The 21726-nt window shown below is 42.1% G+C and overlaps 1 protein-coding gene across 1 annotated transcript in view; it reads right to left on the reverse strand.

The window, feature by feature from the left end:
* CLIC6 (chloride intracellular channel 6) overlaps positions 1 to 21726 on the reverse strand; it is a 349353-nt gene that overhangs the window by 150891 nt on the left and 176736 nt on the right. Inside the window, exon 2 of the mRNA XM_053705166.1 lies at positions 12944 to 13053. Coding sequence (XP_053561141.1) covers positions 12944 to 13053 — 110 coding nt within the window. The remainder of the gene's footprint in view (positions 1 to 12943; positions 13054 to 21726) is intronic.

Here is a 21726-nt window from a genome sequence, read left to right on the forward strand (position 1 = left end):
AAAAGCGGCCCCAGCCAAGGCAAAAGTGTCAAATTTGTAGTTTTGAAAAAGTGTGAAGAGAAGACCAAGTTGCAGCCTTGCAAATCTGATCTACAGAAGCTTCATTCTTGAATGCACAGAAGGAAGAAACAGCCCTCGTGGAATGAGCCGTAACCCTCTCTGGAGGTTGCTGTCCAGCAGTTTCATAAGCAAAACGAATGATACTTTTCAGCCAAAAAGAAAGAGAAGTAGCCGCAGCTTTCTGGCCCTTACGTTTCTCCAAGAAAATCACAAACAAGGCAGAGGACTGACAAAAATCCTTGGTCGCCTGTAAGTAAAATTTTAGAGCACGGAACCACGTCTAAATTGTGTAGAAGTCGTTCCTTCTGAGAAGAAGGATTAAGACACAATGAAGGAACCACAATCTCCTGATTAATGTTCCAGTCAGAAACAACTTTAGGAAGAAAACCTAACTTTGTACGTAAAACTACCTTATCAGAATGAAAAATAAGATAAGGCGACTCGTACTGTAATGCCGAGAGCTCTGACACTCTACAAGCAGAAGAAATAGCCACTAGAAACAAAACTTTCCAAGATAATAACTTAATATTTAAGGAATGCATAGGCTCAAACGGAGCCCCTTGAAGAACCTTAAGAACTAAATGAAGACTCCAGGGAAGAGTAACTGGTTTGAACACAGGCCTGATCCTGACTAAGGCCTGACAAAACGACTGCACGTCTGGAACGTCTGACAGACTTTTGTGTAGCAAAATAGAAAAGGCAGATATTTGACCCTTTAGGGAACTTGCTGATAATCCCTTCTCCAAACCTTCTTGGAGAAATGACAGAATTCTAGGAATCCTAACTAATCCAAGAGTAGCCTTTGGATTCATACCAATATAGGTATTTGCGCCATATCTTATGGTAAATCCTTCTAGTCACAGGTTTACAAGCCTGAATCATGGTCTCAATGACCGAATCTGAAAATACCTGCTTAGATAAAATTAAGCGTTTAATCTTCAAGCAGTCAGCTTCAGAGAAACTAGATATGGATGAAGGAAGGGCACCTGAAGTAGAAGGTCCTTCCTCAACTGAAGTCTTCAAGGTGGAAGAGATGACATTTCCACCAGATCTGTATACCAAATCCTGCGAGGCCAAGCCGGGGCAATTAGGATCACCGACGCCCTCTCCTGCTTGATTCGAGCAATGATCCGAGGGAAAAGAGCGAATGGAGGAAATAGGTATGCCAGACTGAAATTTCAAGGTACCGCCAGGGCGTCTATCAACACCGCCTGAGGGACCCTTGACCTCGATCCATACCTTGGAAGCTTGGCATTCTGTCGAGATGCCATGATATCCAATTCCGGCTGACCCCATTCGAGAATCAGGCTGGAAAACACCTCCGGATGGAGTTCCCACTCCCTCGGATGAAAGGTCTGTCTGCTCAGGAAGTCCGCCTCCCAGTTGTCCACCCCTGGGATGTGGATCGCCAACAGACAGCAAGAGTGAGTCTCCGCCCACCGAATTATCTTGGCTACCTCATTGTCATTGCTAAGGAACTCCATGTTCCTCCCTGATGATTGATGTAAGCTGAAGTTATGTTGTCTGACTGGAACCTGATAAACTGGGCCGAGGCTAACTGGGGCCAGGCCAGAAGAGCATTGAAGATCGCTCTCAGCTCCAGAATGTTTATAGGCTGAACAGACTCTGACTAAGTCCTAGAAGACTGGCGTCTGTTGTCACAATCATCCAGGAGGGTCTGCGAAAGCAGGTTCCCTGGGAGAGATGATCCTGAGACAACCACCATTGAAGAGAATCCCTTGTCTCCTGTTCCAGTAGAATTCGTGGCGACAAATCCGCATAATTTCCGTTCCATTGACTGAGCATGTTTAACTGCAGAGGTCTGAGGTGGAAACGAGTGAACAGGATGATGTGCATTGCCACCACCATCAGCCCGATTACCTCCATGCACTGAGCCACTGATGGCCGAGGAGCGAACTGAAGCGCTAGGCAAGAATTGAAAATCTTTGATTTCCTGACTTATGTCAGAAAAATCTTAATTTATAGGGCATCTATTATGGTTCCCAAGAAATTTACCCTTGTATTTGGAACTAAGGAGCTCTTTTGCAAATTTACCTTTCAACCGTGAGATCGCAGGAAGGATAACATTTCCGTGTGGGAAGTTGCTTGTTGAAAGGATGGCGCCCCAAAATCGGAGCACCGCCAACAGAGATCCCAGAACCTTTGAGAAAATTCTGGGAGCTGTGGCAAGACCGAAAGGAAGAGCCACAAATTGGAAGTGTTTGTCTAGAAAGGCAAACCTTAGAAACTTGTGATGATCCCTGTGAATGGGAACATGCAGGTACGCGTCTTTTAAATCCACTGTTGTCATAAATTGACCCTCTTGGATCAAAGGAAGAATGGAACAAATAGTTTCCATCTTGAAGGACGGTGCTCTGAGGAATTTGTTTAGACTCTTGAGATCTAAAATTGGCCTGAAGTTTCCTTCCTTTTTGGGAACCACAAATAGATTGGAATAAAACCCAAGACCCCGTTCCTGCACTGGAACAGGGACTATTACTCCCAGGTCGGAGAGGTCCCGTACACAGTGTAAGAACGCCTCTCTTTGTCTGATCTACAGATAATCTTAAAAGCAGAAACCTGCCTCTGGGAGGAAAATATTTGAACTCTAGTTTGTATCCCTGGGACACTATGTTCACTGGGATCCTGAACATCTCAAACCCAAGCCTGAGCAAAGAAGGAAAGCCTGCCCCCAACAAGATCCAGTCCCGGATCGGGGGCATGCCCTTCATGCTGTCTTTGATTCAACAGCAGGCTTCTTGGATTGTTTTCCCTTGTTTCAAGACTGATTGGGTCTCTAGGAAGGTTTGGACTGTTCTTGCTTGGAAGCGGAAGAATTTCCCTTGAAGTTTCGAAAGGAATGAAAATTACTCTGACGTCCCTTTTGCTTGTTTCTCTTATCCTGAGGGAGAAGATGACCCTTACCTCCCGTAATATCAGAGATTATTTCCGTCAAGCCCGGTCCAAACAAGGTCTTCCTTTTGTAAGGAATCGCTAAAAGTTTATACTTAGATGATACATCCGCAGACCAAGGCTTTAACCATAAGGCTCTGTGGGCTAGAACAGAAAACCCTGAAATTTTTGCTCCCAGTTTGATAACCTGTAGGGAAGCATCAGTAATAAAGGAGTTAGCCAACTTAAGAGCTTTTATCCGATCCTGGATTTCCTCAAGCCTCCTTGACAGAGTCAGCTATGGTAAACATCTTTTTAAATATAGGAGATGGAGAAAAAGGGATACCCGGTCTCTCCCACTCCTTAGCAATGATCTCAGAAGCTCGGTCTGGTACAGGAAAAACCTCTATTGAGGAAGATACCTCAAAATATTTGTTTAGCTTACTGGATTTCTTTGGATTAACTACGACCATAGTGTCGCTGTCGTCTAATGTAGCTAAAACCTCCTTAAGTAACAGACAGAGGTGCTCAAGCTTAAACCTGAAGTATACAACTTCAGTATCAGCAGCAGGAATTACACTGTCAGAGTCTGAGATTTCACCCTCAGATGCTACAGAAGGATCCTCCTCCTCGGGCTTCTGGGAGAGGACATTCGAAATAGCAACAACTGCGTCAGTAACCTCACCTACTGAATGTCTACTTTTCCTCTTGCGCTTCCCCTGCAACATGGGAAAGGCAGATAATACATCAGAAACCGCAGAGGACATAAGAAAAGCGATGTCTTGCAATGTAACTCCAGGGGGGGTTAGAGAGGAAGCGCAGGGCACTGCATGTGTGGGCGATACAAGTTGGGACGCTTGAGGAGAAAGCTGTGGCATATAATTAATATTGACATTAGACTCCTGAACAGCATCCTCTTTTCTTGGAAAATGTTGGCTCAGAAACAAGTCTATCCCCTGTAATTTAAATTTCTCTCAATGCATGAGGAACAGAAAGGGATTGGTGGTTCCACATTGACACCAAAACACAAAGAACAAGTGACACTTTGCAAAGCCTCTTGGTCCATTCTGACTCACAATGCATCAAATTAGCAATAATATTCTCACATTTTTAATAAAAAATAAGATTGAGAAAAAACGTTACTGTCTCTTTAAATTTTAAACCGCAACTTTTTTACTTAAAACTGCAGAAAGCGGTATTAAGCTAAATAAATGAAAATAAACACCTCTACACCTCAGCTTGTTTGCTGAGGTGCCTACCTGACTTGCAAACACCGGAGTTAGACCCTCTTAGTAGCCAAACGATCCGGATTCCAGCAGCAGACGAGATGGCGGATTTCCGGTGCTAGAAACGCATGCTTTGAGACCATCATGCGTTTCTAGATAACCCCTTGATTCCTGTCTCCTCCACTCTCGGGAGTAAGAAAGAAAGTGGCACGCACTGTAGATTGCTGCCTCGCTTAGCTCCGCCCTTCGTGGGCATCTCAAAATAACAATCTCCCAGTCGGCATATTGATTTATATTTTAACCACCGGGAGAAGTGAAACCACCAGTATGTACAGCCAAGCAGACTATTCTCAGCCCCAGTGCCTGCAAAACCTGCTGTCTGAAAGTCCTCTCCAGTATAGGAGAGAGTAATATCCCTTCAAAATAAAGTGATTTGCCTTAAATTAGCCCTTATTTTGTCTTTACCTTGTCTTTGAATTAAGTGCCCACTTTTTCTGAGAGCTTCTTCCCCAGAAATAAAAAAGTCAGCACTTACCTCACAAATCTGCCCGACAGCAAGGCAGCTCACCAGGTTTGAGAGGTCCTCTCCCTCACATAGACCTGTGGAAAGAAAAAAAAGACTGAGTATTCCCCTCAGGCTTTCAAAGTTAGGGCAGCATAAATTATATGGGAGGCGCAGTGAGAATTATTTCCCACAAATTCCCATTGCTCTAAAGCCACCACTGCCCTACTGAAGAGACTGATGTGGACTACGGCTACACCCTAGGACAAAGCAGCACAATCTTATACTATTTTAAAAAATAATAAACTCTTGATTGAAGAATCTATTCTAACACCTAACTTCCTTGCTCTAACTGTAGGCAAAGAGAATGACTGGGGTGGGAGGGGAGATGATATTTATCAGCTTTGCTGTGGTGCTCTTTGCCGCCTCCTACTGGGCAGGAGTGATATTACCAAAAGTAATTAGATGATCCGTGGACTCATTGTGTCATTAAAAAGAAAAAAAAAGGGGCGGAGTCAACCGCTGAAGCTACAAGTCGCACTTAGCCGGAGCTCCCGATCTAAATTTATATACAGTGTTAGTTTATACATGTGGAGCCTTTCTCTCAGATGCCAATTTGGCCGACCACTTAGCCTATGTGACCATCTACATATTGTGGGAACAGAATTCAAGTACTCCTAACTAACAGCTTCTAAAGCTGACAGCCAAATCACACACGGCAAAAGCGCGAATCGCCATCTTAGTTTATGATGGAGTCCCTTAGCAGATGGGAGGACGAAACGGAGAAGCCATTACAGAACTTCTACGAGGAACTAAAGAAAGACCTGTTTGCAATTGGGGACAAGCTTGCATCGCTTCTACCTAGCAGACCACAGGATGAAGAGATTCTCGAGCTCGCAGTTCCCTCTTCTATGACAAACGCCATAGCTGCTGCGCCTGAGCCCATTAGGGAGTGCTCTCCCCGATCTGTCTTTTACTGGCTGAGGGAACCATTTACTGAAGCAGAGGAAGATGTACTGATCTCCTGTACACAGATGGAACACGCAATTCCCCTGCTTTGGCGGCCCGATGCTAAACTTGAGATTGCCTGCGCAGAACAGCCTGAGCGGCTCAGTCGCACCATGGAGCTACCAGATATTCAGCTGTTAACCGGGCACATTGATGGCTGCTACCATTTACACGGGGCCAGCTGCTACATGTGTGATGCCCAGAAGCAGTTACTCGACACATCTTGGGTTTCTCATCACGCTCAGGAGGGATCTCTACAGAGCATTTATCATAATGTTTGTTACTTCCCTGACTATCTGGACAAACTGTGGAAATTGTGCTGGGATCCAGGAAAGGGCTAGTTTAGGAGCCTTTTTCACTGCAACATGGAGTGGAATTCTGATATCTTTTGCTACTCACACCAGTCCAGGTTTGGGGAACTGAGATAAGTAAGACTATCTAAATTTCCGGCACTTTTGAATCATCTGTTGAAACGCTATGATGGAGTTTGCTAATTGCTACAGTTACCGCTGTATTTGATATCTATAATGTTGGTCAATACTTTTATTTTGTACCTGGATCACCCAGATATTGCTAGGGAGAGTTCAATCTATCGTAATGTGGCTTATCAGCCTTCAACTATTATGGCCTTTAGTTACGGCAGTAGCATTAACAGGAAAAGAGCTTCAGACACTGTTGTCCATTATGCCTGTCTTGAATGTACATATAGAAATGGGTTATTGCTTGATTGTTTAATTGTATTGCATACTTTACATATTCTAGAGTTAACTGAGAAGCGCCTGAAATAGGTAGGACATGAATATTTGGAGCATTTGGGAGTATCCTTTCATTTTCTCTGTGTCCGTTAGAACAGTTTTAATATTTAAAACTTATATTAATGCTTATATAATTTTGCTATTCCCCTGAGCCTTGTATAATCTTTTATTGTGCAGCCCTTGAGAGTTCGTTAGTCATAAGATGAAACTACTTGGGTTCATGAGTATTATTCTAGCGTAGCTAACTGTTTAACTAAGCTAACATGTGGAGTAACTGTCTGGCTGTCTGCGGCCGAGATAGACTAGACAGTCTTAACTTCTGTATATTACACATCTGCACTTGGGACAGGGATTTTGGTGGTCTGCAAAACGTGCCTCTGACTACTATTTTTATGGAGATTTTTGATTCTACTGATATATACACTCTGGGTCCGTATCTTTTGATGGCCCATTCTGTATATTCGGGGATGGTATGCCCTTAACCCATAGCTCTACTTTATTTGTAGAAATTCCAACTTAAATATGACTCTTCCTCCTCTGCCGATACCCTACATTTAGGTTTTAGCTAATAATAGAACTATCTAGCTGTTAGACATTACTGATTTGAAGTTGCCAAAAACACTATGGGGGGTAGTTATCAAGCCCTCAACCTCAAATACGCTGGAATTCCGCAGCGTATTTGTGGCGAGGCTGATTCGCCTTAGTTATCAAAGGCTCGAGACCGGCAAAAGTAGAATTTTGTGACGTAAGCTTCGATCCGCCGGACTCATTCCGACACAGATCGATTCTTACGTCACTCCAGATGTTCCGCACACAAGTGCGGCACATTCTCACTACTTTTGCTAGTTATCAAATGACTAGCAGGTACGCTCGGCACTTTTACGGCCCAGCGTACCTGGTTTTCAAACCGCCACCCCTGGAGGCGGCGGATCCCATAGGAATCAATGGGAGTCTGACCATAGCGAAAGTACAAGTTCGCTGCTGACAGACATCCCATTGATTTCTATGGGAGCTGTCTGCACCTAACACCCTAACATGTCCCCCGAGTCTAAACACCACTAATCTGTCCCCCCCTACACCGCCACAACTAAATAAAATTATTACCCCCTAAACCGCCGCTCCCGGAGCCCACCGCAAGCTACTCTATACATATTAACCCCTAAACCGCCGCTCCCGGAGCCCACCGCAACTATAATAAATGTATTAACCCCTAAACCGCCGCTCCCTGAACCCGCCGCAACCTATATTAAATGTATTAACCCCTATCCTGCCCCCCTACACCGTCGCCACCTATAATAAATTTATTAACCCCTAATCTGCCCCCCCTACACCGTCGCCACCTATATTAAATTTATTAACCCCTAATCTGCCCCCCTACACCGTCGCCACCTATAATAAATTTATTAACCCCTATCCTGCCCCCCACTACGCCGCCGCCACTGTAATAAAATTATTAACCCCTAAACCTAAGTCTAACACTAACCCTAACGCCCCCCTAACTTAAATATTAATTAAATAAATCTAAATAATATTTTTATTATTAACTAAATTAATCCTATTTAAAACTAAATACTTGCCTTTAAAATAAACCTTAATATAGCTACAATATAAATAATAATTATATTCTAGCTATCTTAGGATTTATTTTTATTTTACAGGTACCTTTCAATTTATTTTAACTAGGTACAATAGCTATTAAATAGTTATTAACTATTTAATAGCTTACCTAGCTAAAATAAACTGAAATTTACCTGTAAAATAAATCCTAACCTAAGTTACAATTACACCTAACACTACACTATACTTTAATAAATTATTCCTATTTAAAACTAAATACTTACCTGTAAAATAAACCCTAATATAGCTACAATATAAATAATAATTATATTGTAGCTATCTTAGGATTTATATTTATTTTACAGGTAACTTTGTATTTATTTTAGCTAGTTAGAATAGTTATTAAATAGTTATTAACTATTTAATAACTACCTAGCTAAAAGAAATACAAAATTACCTGTAAAATAAATCCTAACCTAAGTTACAATTAAACCTAATACTACACTATCATTAAATTAATTAAATAAACTACCTACAAATAACTACAATTAAATACAATTACATAAACTAACTAAAGTACAAAAAATAAAAAAAAGCTAAGTTACAAAAAATAAAAAAATAAGTTACAAACATTTTAAAAATATTACAACAATTTTAAGCTACTTACACCTAATCTAAGCCCCCTAATAAAATAACAAACCCCCCCAAAATAAAAAAATGACCTACCCTATTCTAAATTAAATAAAGTTCAAAGCTCTTTTACCTTACCAGCCCTTAAAAGGGCCATTTGTGGGGGCATGCACCAAAAAGTTCAGCTCTTTTGCCTGTAAAAGAAAAATACAACCCCCCCCAACATTAAAACCCACCACCCACATACCCCTAATCTAACCCAAACCCCCCTTACAAAAACCTAACACTAATCCCCTGAAGATCTTCCTACCTTGTCTTCACTCAGCCGAGCAGCGATGGAACTGAAGTGGACATCCGGAGCGGAAGAAGTTAATCCTCCAAGCGGCGCTGAAGAAATCTTCCATCCGATGAAGTCATCATCCAGGCGGCGCTGAAGAAGTCTTTGATCCGGCCGATGTCATCTTCCAAGAGGCGCTGAAGAGGTCTTCTATCCGGGCGATGTCATCTTCCAAGCCGGGTCTTGAATCTTCCTCCCGCCGACGCGGAACCTCCTTCACCGACGGACTACGACGAATGAAGGCTCCTTTAAGGGACGTCATCCAAGATGGCGTCCCCTCAATTCCGATTGGCTGATAGGATTCTATCAGCCAATCGGAATTAAGATAGGAAAAATCTGATTGGCTGATGGAATCAGCCAATCAGATTGAGCTTGCATTCTATTGGCTGTTCCGATCAGCCAATAGAATGCAAGCTCAATCTGATTGGCTGATTCCATCAGCCAATCAGATTTTTCCTATCTTAATTCCGATTGGCTGATAGAATCCTATCAGCCAATCGGAATTGAGGGGACGCCATCTTGGATGACGTCCCTTAAAGGAGCCTTCATTCGTCGTAGTCCGTCGGTGAAGAAGGAGGTTCCGTGTCGGCGGGAGGAAGATTCAAGACCCGGCTTGGAAGATGACATCGCCCGGATAGAAGACCTCTTCAGCGCCTCTTGGAAGATGACATCGGCCGGATCAAAGACTTCTTCAGCGCCGCCTGGATGATGACTTCATCGGATGGAAGATTTCTTCAGCGCCGCTTGGAGGATTAACTTCTTCCGCTCCGGATGTCCACTTTGGTTCCATCGCTGCTCGGCTGAGTGAAGACAAGGTAGGATGATCTTCAGGGGATTAGTGTTAGGTTTTTGTAAGGGGGGTTTGGGTTAGATTAGGGGTATGTGGGTGGTGGGTTTTAATGTTGGGGGGGGTTGTATTTTTCTTTTACAGGCAAAAGAGCTGAACTTTTTGGGGCATGCCCCCACAAATGGCCCTTTTAAGGGCTGGTAAGGTAAAAGAGCTTTGAACTTTATTTAATTTAGAATAGGGTAGGGCATTTTTTTATTTTGGGGGGGTTTGTTATTTTATTAGGTGGCTTAGATTAGGTGTAAGTAGCTTAAAATTGTTGTAATATTTTTAAAATGTTTGTAACGTATTTTTTTATTTTTTGTAACTTAGCATTTTTTATTTTTTGTACTTTAGTTAGTTTATGTAATTGTATTTAATTGTAGTTATTTGTAGGTAGTTTATTTAATTAATTTAATGATAGTGTAGTATTAGGTTTAATTGTAACTTAGGTTAGGATTTATTTTACAGGTAATTTTTTATTTCTTTTAGCTAGGTAGTTATTAAATAGTTAATAACTATTTAATAACTATTCTAACTAGCTAAAATAAATACAAAGTTACCTGTAAAATAAATATAAATCCTAAGATAGCTACAATATAATTATTATTTATATTGTAGCTATATTAGGGTTTATTTTACAGGTAAGTATTTAGTTTTAAATAGGAATAATTTATTAAAGTATAGTGTAGTGTTAGGTGTAATTGTAACTTAGGTTAGGATTTATTTTACAGGTAAATTTCAGTTTATTTTAGCTAGGTAAGCTATTAAATAGTTAATAACTATTTAATAGCTATTGTACCTAGTTAAAATAAATTGAAAGGTACCTGTAAAATAAAAATAAATCCTAAGATAGCTAGAATATAATTATTATTTATATTGTAGCTATATTAGGGTTTATTTTATAGGTAAGTATTTAGTTTTAAATAGGATTAATTTAGTTAATAATAAAAATATTATTTAGATTTAATTAATATTTAAGTTAGGGGGGCGTTAGGGTTAGGGTTAGACTTAGGTTTAGGGGTTAATAATTTTATTACAGTGGCGGCGGCGTAGTGGGGGGCAGGATAGGGGTTAATAAATTTATTATAGGTGGCGACGGTGTAGGGGAGGCAGATTAGGGGTTAATAAATTTATTATAGGTGACGACGGTGTAGGGGGGGCTGGATAGGGGTTAATAGGTTTAATATAGGTTGCGGCGGGTTCAGGGAGCGGCGGTTTAGGGGTTAAACTATTTATTTAGTTGCGGAGAGGTGCGGGATCAGCAGGATAGGGGTTAATAACTTTATTATAGAGGGCGACGGTGTAGGGGGGCAGGATAGGGGTTACTAGGTATACTGTAGGTGGCAGCAGTGTCCGGGAGCGGCGGTTTAGGGGTTAATACATTTATAAGAGTTGCGGCAGGGTCTAGGAGCGGCGATTTAGGGGTTAATACATTTATAAGAGTTGCGGCAGGGTCTAGGAGCGGCGGTTTAGGGGTTAGTAACTTTATTGAGTTGCGGGGGGCTCCGGGGGCGCCGGTATAGGGATAGAACAGTGTAGTTTAGTGTGGGTGCTTAGTGACAGGCTAGCAATAAAGCTGGGAAAAAGCCGAAGGGCAGCGAGATCGGATGAGTGATAACTCTCACAGTCCGCTGCTCATCGCCCCGCGGCTTTTTGACAGCTTTTTTTGATAACTTAGGCAAACGTATTCAAGGTCTGCGGCGGCGAAGGTAGGCGAGCTTAGGCGGGCGTATTGGGCCGGCGAAGGCAAAAAAGTAGACGGCTTGATAACTACCCCCCTATATATCTTCCCCTAGTATTATCCCCTCCCCCCCCCCTCCAATTGTTGCTAATCAACCCACCTTTGCTATTTCCCTTTTTAGACTTTTGCAGAGGCACTCTCTTTACAATTGTTCAATTTACATCTTAGCTGTTTACTCTGCTCCTAAAAGTTTATATCTAGTGGTGGGGGTGGGAGTTCTGAGATATGCCCATGGTCTGGTCCCCTACTTTGAGTTTTTCCTAGACCTTCCTATATGATTACACTAGTTAGATCTGTATAAATAAATATTGGGTCCCTCACTACAGTTCTTCATTTATTATTATTATTATGTTGTAATTATGTAAATTTCACAATTGCTTATAGCACCTGAATTCTATTTCTAAAGTACATAGCTCTATATCTTTGGACCCTAACAGAGAAATGCCAAATTATTTGGCCCCAGTCTGATTTCTATTGAAATGTTACCTAATTATCTCATTATTACAAACCCAATGCTCCCTATGTACCCAGTATACTGGAAGTTAAATGTGTTATGTTAGGCTTCTCCATGTCGTTGGTTAATATTTTATTATTTCACCTCATCCCCATCCCACTCTTGGAAGATTAGCTACCTGGGACACGCAAGCTTCTAGACTATTCTAGACAAGCTCATGGAGCATTGAATTATATATTATATATTTTAAACAGGCTCTCAGGCGTCTTCATTGATATAGCATGACTCCAATCCACCCCCCACTCTTACTTTATCACACTGCTACTCTATATGGCTCCGCCCCCCCCCCCCATATCCCTTTCCCTACTCCACTTAGAGCGGCTCTTGCCCGCTGCACTCCTTTTCCCCCCCTTTTTGCTAATATTGGCCCAAAAGTAGCCAAACAGTTCCTAACCCGCACTTGCCTCATTTCTACTAGAGCAGTTAACTCTATGAAGTTCTTTACGGCAAGGTGGGACTCATGTTTTGTATCTAAATATTCTAAAAATGAGGTTCCATTATCCACCACTGACAAATTTGTTGTATTTATTGTATACTGTTAATTGCATCTATTCAGCGCATGCTGTAAATTCCCTCAGGTACAATGCAGCTAGTATGTTATTAGATATAACTGTATGTTTCATTGATATTGTACTCATCTTTCTTTAGAGATGCTCAAAACTCATTCCCAGAGATGTCATATTTCTTCACCATTTCTGTATCTCCGAGTAACTGGTATATATCATTCTGTTTTATTTCTTATTTGGCAGTGGATGAACATTATATGTAATTTTGTTTATAACCTCAATAAAAATTGTTTAAAAAAAAAAAAAAAAATCTGAAAATTCTAATTTTTCCATATAAAAAAAACATTTTTTTTTCATGGCTTAAAATTTTTTTAGTTGTTACTAACCTTTTAAGGTCCACTGTGGTAACATTAAATACTACGCCTTTTAACCAAAGGATCATAAATAAGCGCTGAGAAAATGGGCAGTTCCCAATGCTTTCACCATCACTTCCAGCCTAAAATGATAAGAAAATATATTTGGCGGATAAATAGCTACATTTCATAAAAGTGGTTAAATTATACAAAAATAAGGAAACATTCAGAATTGTTTTGTAACCAGTTACATAATTTAGACATTTTGTAGAGATGCAAACATTTTTAGTTAAAGTGAAAGTAAAGTTTGCGGAACGAGTGCCCGGTTTTTAAAAATCCTATTAAAAACAGGGGCACTTTCATTCATCAAACTTTACATTTCACTGGTTTTGTTAACATACTTATCTTTTCTTCTTGAAAGCCACTCCAGCGCTTCTCCCGCCCGTCGCAAGCCTCTTCATACGTTAGCAATGACGATTCCAGCATCCTCCAATCACGGCTTCCCCCCCAGGGTAATCATTGCCTAAAGCAACGCTGTGATTGGAGGAAGGCCGGGATAGTCATTTCTGACGAAGGAAGAGGCTTGCGACGGGCGGGAAAAGCGCTGGCGTGGCTTTCTAGAAGAAAAGGTAAGTATTTTAACAAAACCAGTGAAATGTAAAGTTTGATGAATGAAAGTGCCCCTGTTTTTAACAGGATTATTAAAAAAACGGGCACTGTTTCATCAAAATTTACATTCACTTTAAGTAATTTAAAATATTATGCACCTCACATTATTAAAGGACATAAAAGCAAGTTGTTAGCATTTTCTGTATAATTTGATTTGGGACATTTATGGCCAATTAAAGGGACCGTAAAGTCAAAATTACACTTTCATGATTCAGAGAGATCACTTTTCAAACCTGTCCTCAGGCTCCCTAACAGGCCACATTTTGAGGATATCGGAACTAGAGCACAGGTGAAACAATCAGCTGATTAGTAAACATGGTCATTTTACCTGATCTCATACAAGGTAATCCTGAAAACATGGTCTGTTGAAGAGGCCTGAGGACAGATTTGAAAAACAGTGAGATAGAGCATGCAATATTAAACAACTTTCCAATTTATTTATTTTATATAATTTGCTTAGTTTTCTTTGTTGAAAAGCACAGCTTAGTTAGGCTCAGGAACAGCAATCATGTATCATGAAAGAAAGAAAATGGGTTTCATGTCCCATTAAATATTTTCCATTATTCACTGATATGGTGATATCCAGAATCATACTGCTGGAAGCTTTTTTTTTATTTTCTGCGATGAGTTTTTTAGTGAAACCTTTTCTGCAGTGTCTCACTGCACACACACACACACACACATATATACACACACACACACACATATATATATACACACACACACATATATAAACACACACATATATATATACACACACACACACATATATAAACACACACACACACACATATATATATACACACACACACACATATATATAAACACACACACACACACATATATATATACACACACACACACATATATAAACACACACACACACACATATATATATACACACACACACACACATATATATATACACACACACACACACACACATATATACACACACACACACATATATACACACACACACACATATATATATATACACACACACACATATATAAACACACACACACACACATATATATATACACACACACACACATATATATATACACACACACACACATATATATATACACACACACACACATATATAAACACACACACACACACATATATATATACACACACACACACATATATAAACACACACACACACACATATATATATACACACACACACACACATATATATATACACACACACACACACACACACATATATACACACACATATATATATACACACACACACACACATATACACAGTATCTCACAAAAGTGAGTACACCCCTCATATTTTTGTAAATATTTTATTATATCTTTTCAAGTGACAACACTGAAGAAATGGCACTTTGCTACAATGTAAAGTAGTGAGTGTATAGCTTGTATAACAGTGTAAATTTGCTGTCCCCTCAAAATAACTCAACACACAGCCATTAATGTCTAAACCGTTGGCAACAAAAGTGAGTACACCCCTAAGTGGAAATGTCCAAATTGGGCCCAATTAGCCATTTTCCCTCCACGGTTAAATGTGACTTGTTAGTGTTACAAGGTCTCAGTTATGAATGGGGAGCAGGTGTGTTAAATTTGGTGTTATCCCTCTCACACTGGTCACTGGAAGTTCAATATGGCACCTCATGGCAAAGAACTTTCTGAGGATCTGAAAAAAAGAATTGTTGCTCTACATAAAGATTGCCTAGGCTATAAGAAGATTGCCAAGACCCTGAAACAGAGCTGCAGCACAGTGGGAAAGACCATACAGCAGTTTCACAGAACAGGTTCCACTCAGAACAGGCCTCGTCATGGTCGACCAAAAAAGTTGAGTGCACATGCTCAGCGTCATATCCAGGGGTTGTCTTTGGGAAATAGACATATGAGTGCTGCCAGCATTGCTGCAGAGGTTGAAGGGGTGAGGGGTCAGCCTGTCAGTGCGCAGACCATACGCCGCACACTGCATTAAATTGGTCTGCATGGCTGTTGTCCCAGAAGGAAGCCTCTTCTAAAGATGATGCACAAGAAAGCCCGCAAACAGTTTGCTGAAGACAAGCAGACTAAGGACATGGATTACTGGAACCATGTCCTGTGGTCCGATGAGACCAAGTTAAACTTATTTGGTTCAGATGGTGTCAAGGGTGTGTGGTGGCAACCAGGTAAGAAGTACAAAGACAAGTGTGTCTTGCCTACAGTCAAGCATGGTGGTGGGAGTGTCATGGTCTGGGCCTGCATGAGTGCTGCCGGCACTGGGGAGCTACAGTTCACTGAGGGAACCATCAATGCCAACATACACTGTGACATACTGAAGCAGAGCATGATCCCCTCCCTTCGGAGACTGGGCCGCAGGGCAGTATTCCAACATGATAACTACCCCAAACACACCTCCAAGACGACCACCGCCTTGCTAAAGAAGCTGAGGGTAAAGGTGATGGACTGGCCAAGCATGTCTCCAGACCTAAACCATATTGAGCACCTGTGAGGCATCCTCAAATGCAAGGTGGGAGAGCGCTCTGTGATGTCATCATGGAGGAGTGGAAGAGGACTCCAGTGGCAACCTGTGAAGCTCTGGTGAATTCCATTCCCAAGAGGGTTAAGGAAGTGCTGGAAAATAATGGTGGCCACACAAAATATTGACACTTTGGGCCCAATTTGGACATTTCCTCTTAGGGGTGTACTCACTTTTCTTGCCAACAGTTTAGACATTAATGGCTGTGTGTTGAGTTATTTTGAGGGGACAGCAAATTTACACTGTTATACAGGCTGTACACTCACTACTTTATATTGTAGAAAAGTGTCATTTCTTAAGTGTTGTCACATGAAAAGATATAATAAAATATTTACAAAAATGTGAGGGGTGTACTCACTTTTGTGAGATACTGTATATACATATATACAGACACACACACATATACAGAGGGGCAAAAAAGTATTTAGTCAGCCACCAATTGTGCAAGTTCTCCCACTTAAGAAGATGAGAGAGGCCTGTAATTTTCATCATAGGTATACCTCAACTATGAGAGACAAAATGTGGAAACAAATCCAAACAATCACATTGTCTGATTTGGAAAGAATTTATTTCCAAATTATGGTGGAAAAACAGAATTTATGCTTACCTGATAAATTTCTTTCTCTTACGGTGTGTCTGGTCCACGGCTTCATCCTTACTTGTGGGATATTCTCAATCCCTACAGGAAGTGGCAAAGAGAGCACACAGCAGAGCTGTCCATATAGCTCCCCTCAGTCTCCGCCCCCCAGTCATTCGACCGACGGTTAGAAGAAAAAGGAGAACCATAGGGTGCAGTGGTGACTGTAGTTTACAAAAAACATAATTTATGCTTACCTGATAAATTTATTTCTCTTGTAGTGTATCCAGTCCACGGATCATCCATTACTTGTGGGATATTCTCCTTCCCAACAGGAAGTTGCAAGAGGATCACCCACAGCAGAGCTGCTATATAGCTCCTCCCCTCACTGCCATATCCAGTCATTCGACCGAAACAAGACGAGAAAGGAGAAACCATAGGGTGCAGTGGTGACTGTAGTTTAATTACAATTTAAACCTGCCTTAAAAGGACAGGGGGGGGGGGCGTGGACTGGATACACTACAAGAGAAATAAATTTATCAGGTAAGCATAAATTATGTTTTCTATTGTTAAGTGTATCCAGTCCACGGATCATCCATTACTTGTGGGATACCAATACCAAAGCTAAAGTACACGGATGATGGGAGGGACAAGGCAGGAACTTAAACGGAAGGAACCACTGCCTGTAGAACCTTTCTCCCAAAAACAGCCTCCGAAGAAGCAAAAGTGTCAAATTTGTAAACTTTTGAAAAGGTGTGAAGCAAAGACCAAGTCGCAGCCTTGCAAATCTGTTCAACAGAGGCCTCATTTTTAAAGGCCCAGGTGGAAGCCACAGCTCTAGTAGAATGAGCTGTAATCTTTTCAGGGGGCTGCTGTCCAGCAGTCTCATAGGCTAAGCGTATTATGCTCCGAAGCCAAAAGGAGAGAGAGGTTGTCGAAGCTTTTTGACCTCTCCTCTGTCCAGAGTAAACGACAAACAGGGCAGATGTTTGACGAAAAACTTTAGTAGCCTGTAAGTAAAACTTCAAGGCACGGACTACGTCCAGATTATGCAAAAGACGTTCCTTCTTTGAAGAAGGATTAGGACACAATGATGGAACAACAATCTCTTGATTGATATTCCTGTTAGAAACCACCTTAGGTAAAAACCCAGGTTGGGTACGCAGAACTACCTTGTCTGAATGAAAAATCAGATAAGGAGAATCACAATGTAAGGCAGATAACTCAGAGACTCTACGAGCCGAGGAAATAGCCATCAAAAACAGAACTTTCCAAGATAAAAGTTTAATATCAATGGAATGAAGGGGTTCAAACGGAACTCTCTGAAGAACTTTAACAACCAAGTTTAAGCTCCACGGGGGAGCAACAGTTTTAAACACAGGCTTAATCCTAACCAAAGCCTGACAAAATGCCTGGACGTCTGGAACTTCTGCCAGACGCTTGTGCAAAAGAATAGACAGAGCAGAGATCTGTCCTTTTAAAGAACTAGCTGATAAGCCTTTGTCCAAACCCTCTTGGAGAAAGGACAATATCCTAGGAATCCTAACCTTACTCCATGAGTAACTCTTGGATTCACACCAATAAAGATATTTACGCCATATCTTATGGTAGATTTTCCTGGTGACAGGCTTCCGAGCCTGTATTAAGGTATCAATGACTGACTCGGAGAAGCCACGCCTTGATAGAATCAAGCGTTCAATCTCCATGCAGTCAGTCTCAGAGAAATTAGATTTGGATGATTGAAAGGACCATGTATTAGAAGGTCCTGCCTCAGAGGCAGAGTCCATGGTGGAAGAGATGACATGTCCACTAGGTCTGCATACCAGGTCCTGCGTGGCCACGCAGGCGCTATCAGAATCACCGATGCTCTCTCCTGTTTGATTTTGGCAATCAGTCGAGGGAGCAGAGGAAACGGTGGAAACACATAGGCCAGGTTGAAGAACCAAGGAGCTGCTAGAGCATCTATCAGCGTTGCTCCCAGGTCCCTGGACCTGGATCCGTAACAAGGAAGCTTGGCGTTCTGGCGAGACGCCATGAGATCCAGTTCTGGTTTGCCCCAACGATGGACCAGTTGAGCAAACACCTCGGGATGGAGTTCCCACTCCCCCGGATGAAAAGTCTGACGACTTAGAAAATCCGCCTCCCAGTTCTCTACGCCTGGGATGTGGATCGCTGACAGGTGGCAAGAGTGAGACTCTGCCCAGCGAATTATCTTTGAGACTTCTAACATCGCTAGGGAACTCCTGGTTCCCCCTTGATGGTTGATGTAAGCCACAGTCGTGATGTTGTCCGACTGAAATCTGATGAACCTCAGTGTTGCTAACTGAGGCCAAGCTAGAAGAGCATTGAATATTGCTCTTAACTCCAGAATATTTATTGGGAGGAGTTTCTCCTCCTGAGTCCACGATCCCTGAGCCTTCATGGAGTTCCAGACTGCGCCCCAACCTAGAAGGCTGGCATCTGTTGTTACAATCGTCCAATCTGGCCTGCGAAAGGTCATACCCTTGGACAGATGGACCCGAGAAAGCCACCAGAGAAGAGAATCTCTGGTCTCTTGATCCAGATTTAGTAGAGGGGACAAATCTGAGTAATCCCCATTCCACTGACTTAGCATGCATAATTGCAGCGGTCTGAGATGCAGGCGCGCAAATGGCACTATGTCCATTGCCGCTACCATTAAGCCGATTACCTCCATGCACTGAGCCACTGACGGGCGTGGAATGGAATGAAGGACACGGCAAGCATTTAGAAGTTTTGATAACCTGGACTCCGTCAGGTAAATTTTCATCTCTACAGTATCTATAAGAGTCCCTAGGAAGGAGACTCTTGTGGGTGGTGATAGAGAACTCTTTTCCACGTTCACTTTCCACCCATGCGACCTCAGAAATGCCAGAACTATCTCTGTATGAGACTTGGCAATTTGAAAGCTTGACGCCTGTATCAGGATGTCGTCTAGATACGGAGCCACCGCTATGCCTCGCGGTCTTAGAACCGCCAGAAGTGAGCCCAGAACCTTTGTAAAAATTCTCGGGGCAGTGGCCAACCCGAAGGGAAGAGCTACAAATTGGTAGTGCCTGTCTAGAAAGGCAAACCTTAGGAACCGATGATGATCTTTGTGAATCGGTATGTGAAGGTAGGCATCCTTTAAGTCCACTGTGGTCATGTACTGACCCTCTTGGATCATGGGTAGGATGGTCTGAATAGTTTCCATTTTGAATGATGGAACTCTGTGGAATTTGTTTAAGATCTTTAGATCCAAGATTGGTCTGAAGGTTCCCTCTTTCTTGGGAACCACAAACAGATTTGAATAAAATCCCTGTCCTTGTTCCGTCCGCGGAACTGGATGGATCACTCCCATTACTAGGAGGTCTTGCACACAGCTTAGGAATGCCTATTTCTTTATCTGGTTTGCTGATAACCTTGAAAGATGAAATCTCCCTTGTGGAGGAGAAGCTTTGAAGTCCAGAAGATATCCCTGAGATATGATCTCCAACGCCCAGGGATCCTGAACATCTCTTGCCCACGCCTGGGCGAAGAGAGAAAGTCTGCCCCCCACTAGATCCGTTTCCGGATAGGGGGCCGTTCCTTCATGCTGTCTTGGGGGCAGCAGCAGGCTTTCTGGCCTGCTTGCCCTTGTTGCAGGACTGGTTTGGTTTCCAGGCCTGTCTGGAATGAGCAACAGTTCCCTCTTGTTTTGAAGCGGAGGAAGTTGATGCTGCTCCTGCCTTGAAATTTCGAAAGGCACGAAAATTAGACTGTTTGGCCTTTATTTGGCCTTGTCCTGAGGAAGGGTATGACCCTTGCCTCCAGTAATGTCAGCAATAATTTCCTTCAAGCCAGGCCCGAATAAGGTCTGCCCCTTGAAAGGAATGTTGAGTAATTTAGACTTTGAAGTCACGTCAGCTGACCAGGATTTAAGCCATAGCGCCCTACGCGCCTGGATGGCGAATCCGGAATTCTTAGCCGTTAGTTTAGTCAAATGAACAATGGCATCAGAAACAAATGAGTTAGCTAGCTTAAGCGTTCTAAGCTTGTCAATAATTTCATTCAATGGAGCTGTCTGGATGGCCTCTTCCAGGGCCTCAAACCAGAATGCCGCCGCAGCAGTGACAGGCGCAATGCATGCAAGGGGCTGTAAAATAAAACCTTGTTGAATAAACATTTTCTTAAGGTAACCCTCCAATTTTTTATCCATTGGATCTGAAAAAGCACAACTGTCCTCAACTGGGATAGTGGTACGCTTTGCTAAAGTAGAAACTGCTCCCTCCACCTTAGGGACCGTCTGCCATAAGTCCCGCGTAGTGGCGTCTATTGGAAAAAAATTTCTAAATATAGGAGGTGGGGAAAAGGGCACACCAGGTCTATCCCACTCCTTGCTAATAATTTCTGTAAGCCTTTTAGGTATAGGAAAAACGTCAGTACACACCGGCACCGCATAGTATCTATCCAGCCTACACAATTTCTCTGGAATTGCAACTGTGTTACAGTCATTCAGAGCAGCTAATACCTCCCCAAGCAATACACGGAGGTTCTCAAGCTTAAATTTAAAATTAGAAATCTCTGAATCAGGTTTCCCCGAGTCAGAGATGTCACCCACAGACTGAAGCTCTCCGTCCTCATTTTCTGCATACTGTGACGCAGTATCAGACAAGGCTCTAACAGCATTTGCGCGCTCTGTATCTCTCCTAACCCCAGAGCTATCGCGCTTGCCTCTTAATTCAGGCAATCTAGATAATACCTCTGACAGGGTATTATTCATGATTGCAGCCATGTCCTGCAAGGTAATCGCTATGGGCGTCCCTGATGTAATTGGCGCCATATTAGCGTGCGTCCCCTGAGCGGGAGGCGAAGGGTCTGACACGTGGGGAGAGTTAGTCGGCATAACTTCCCCCTCGACAGAACCCTCTGGTGATAATTCTTTTATAGATAAAGACTGATCTTTACTGTTTAAGGTGAAATCAATACATTTAGTACACATTCTCCTATGGGGCTCCACCATGGCTTTCAAACATAATGAACAAGTAGGTTCCTCTGTGTCAGACATGTTTAAAC

The sequence above is a fragment of the Bombina bombina genome, chromosome 3 (genome assembly GCF_027579735.1).
Source record: "Bombina bombina isolate aBomBom1 chromosome 3, aBomBom1.pri, whole genome shotgun sequence".
NCBI lineage: Eukaryota > Metazoa > Chordata > Amphibia > Anura > Bombinatoridae > Bombina > Bombina bombina.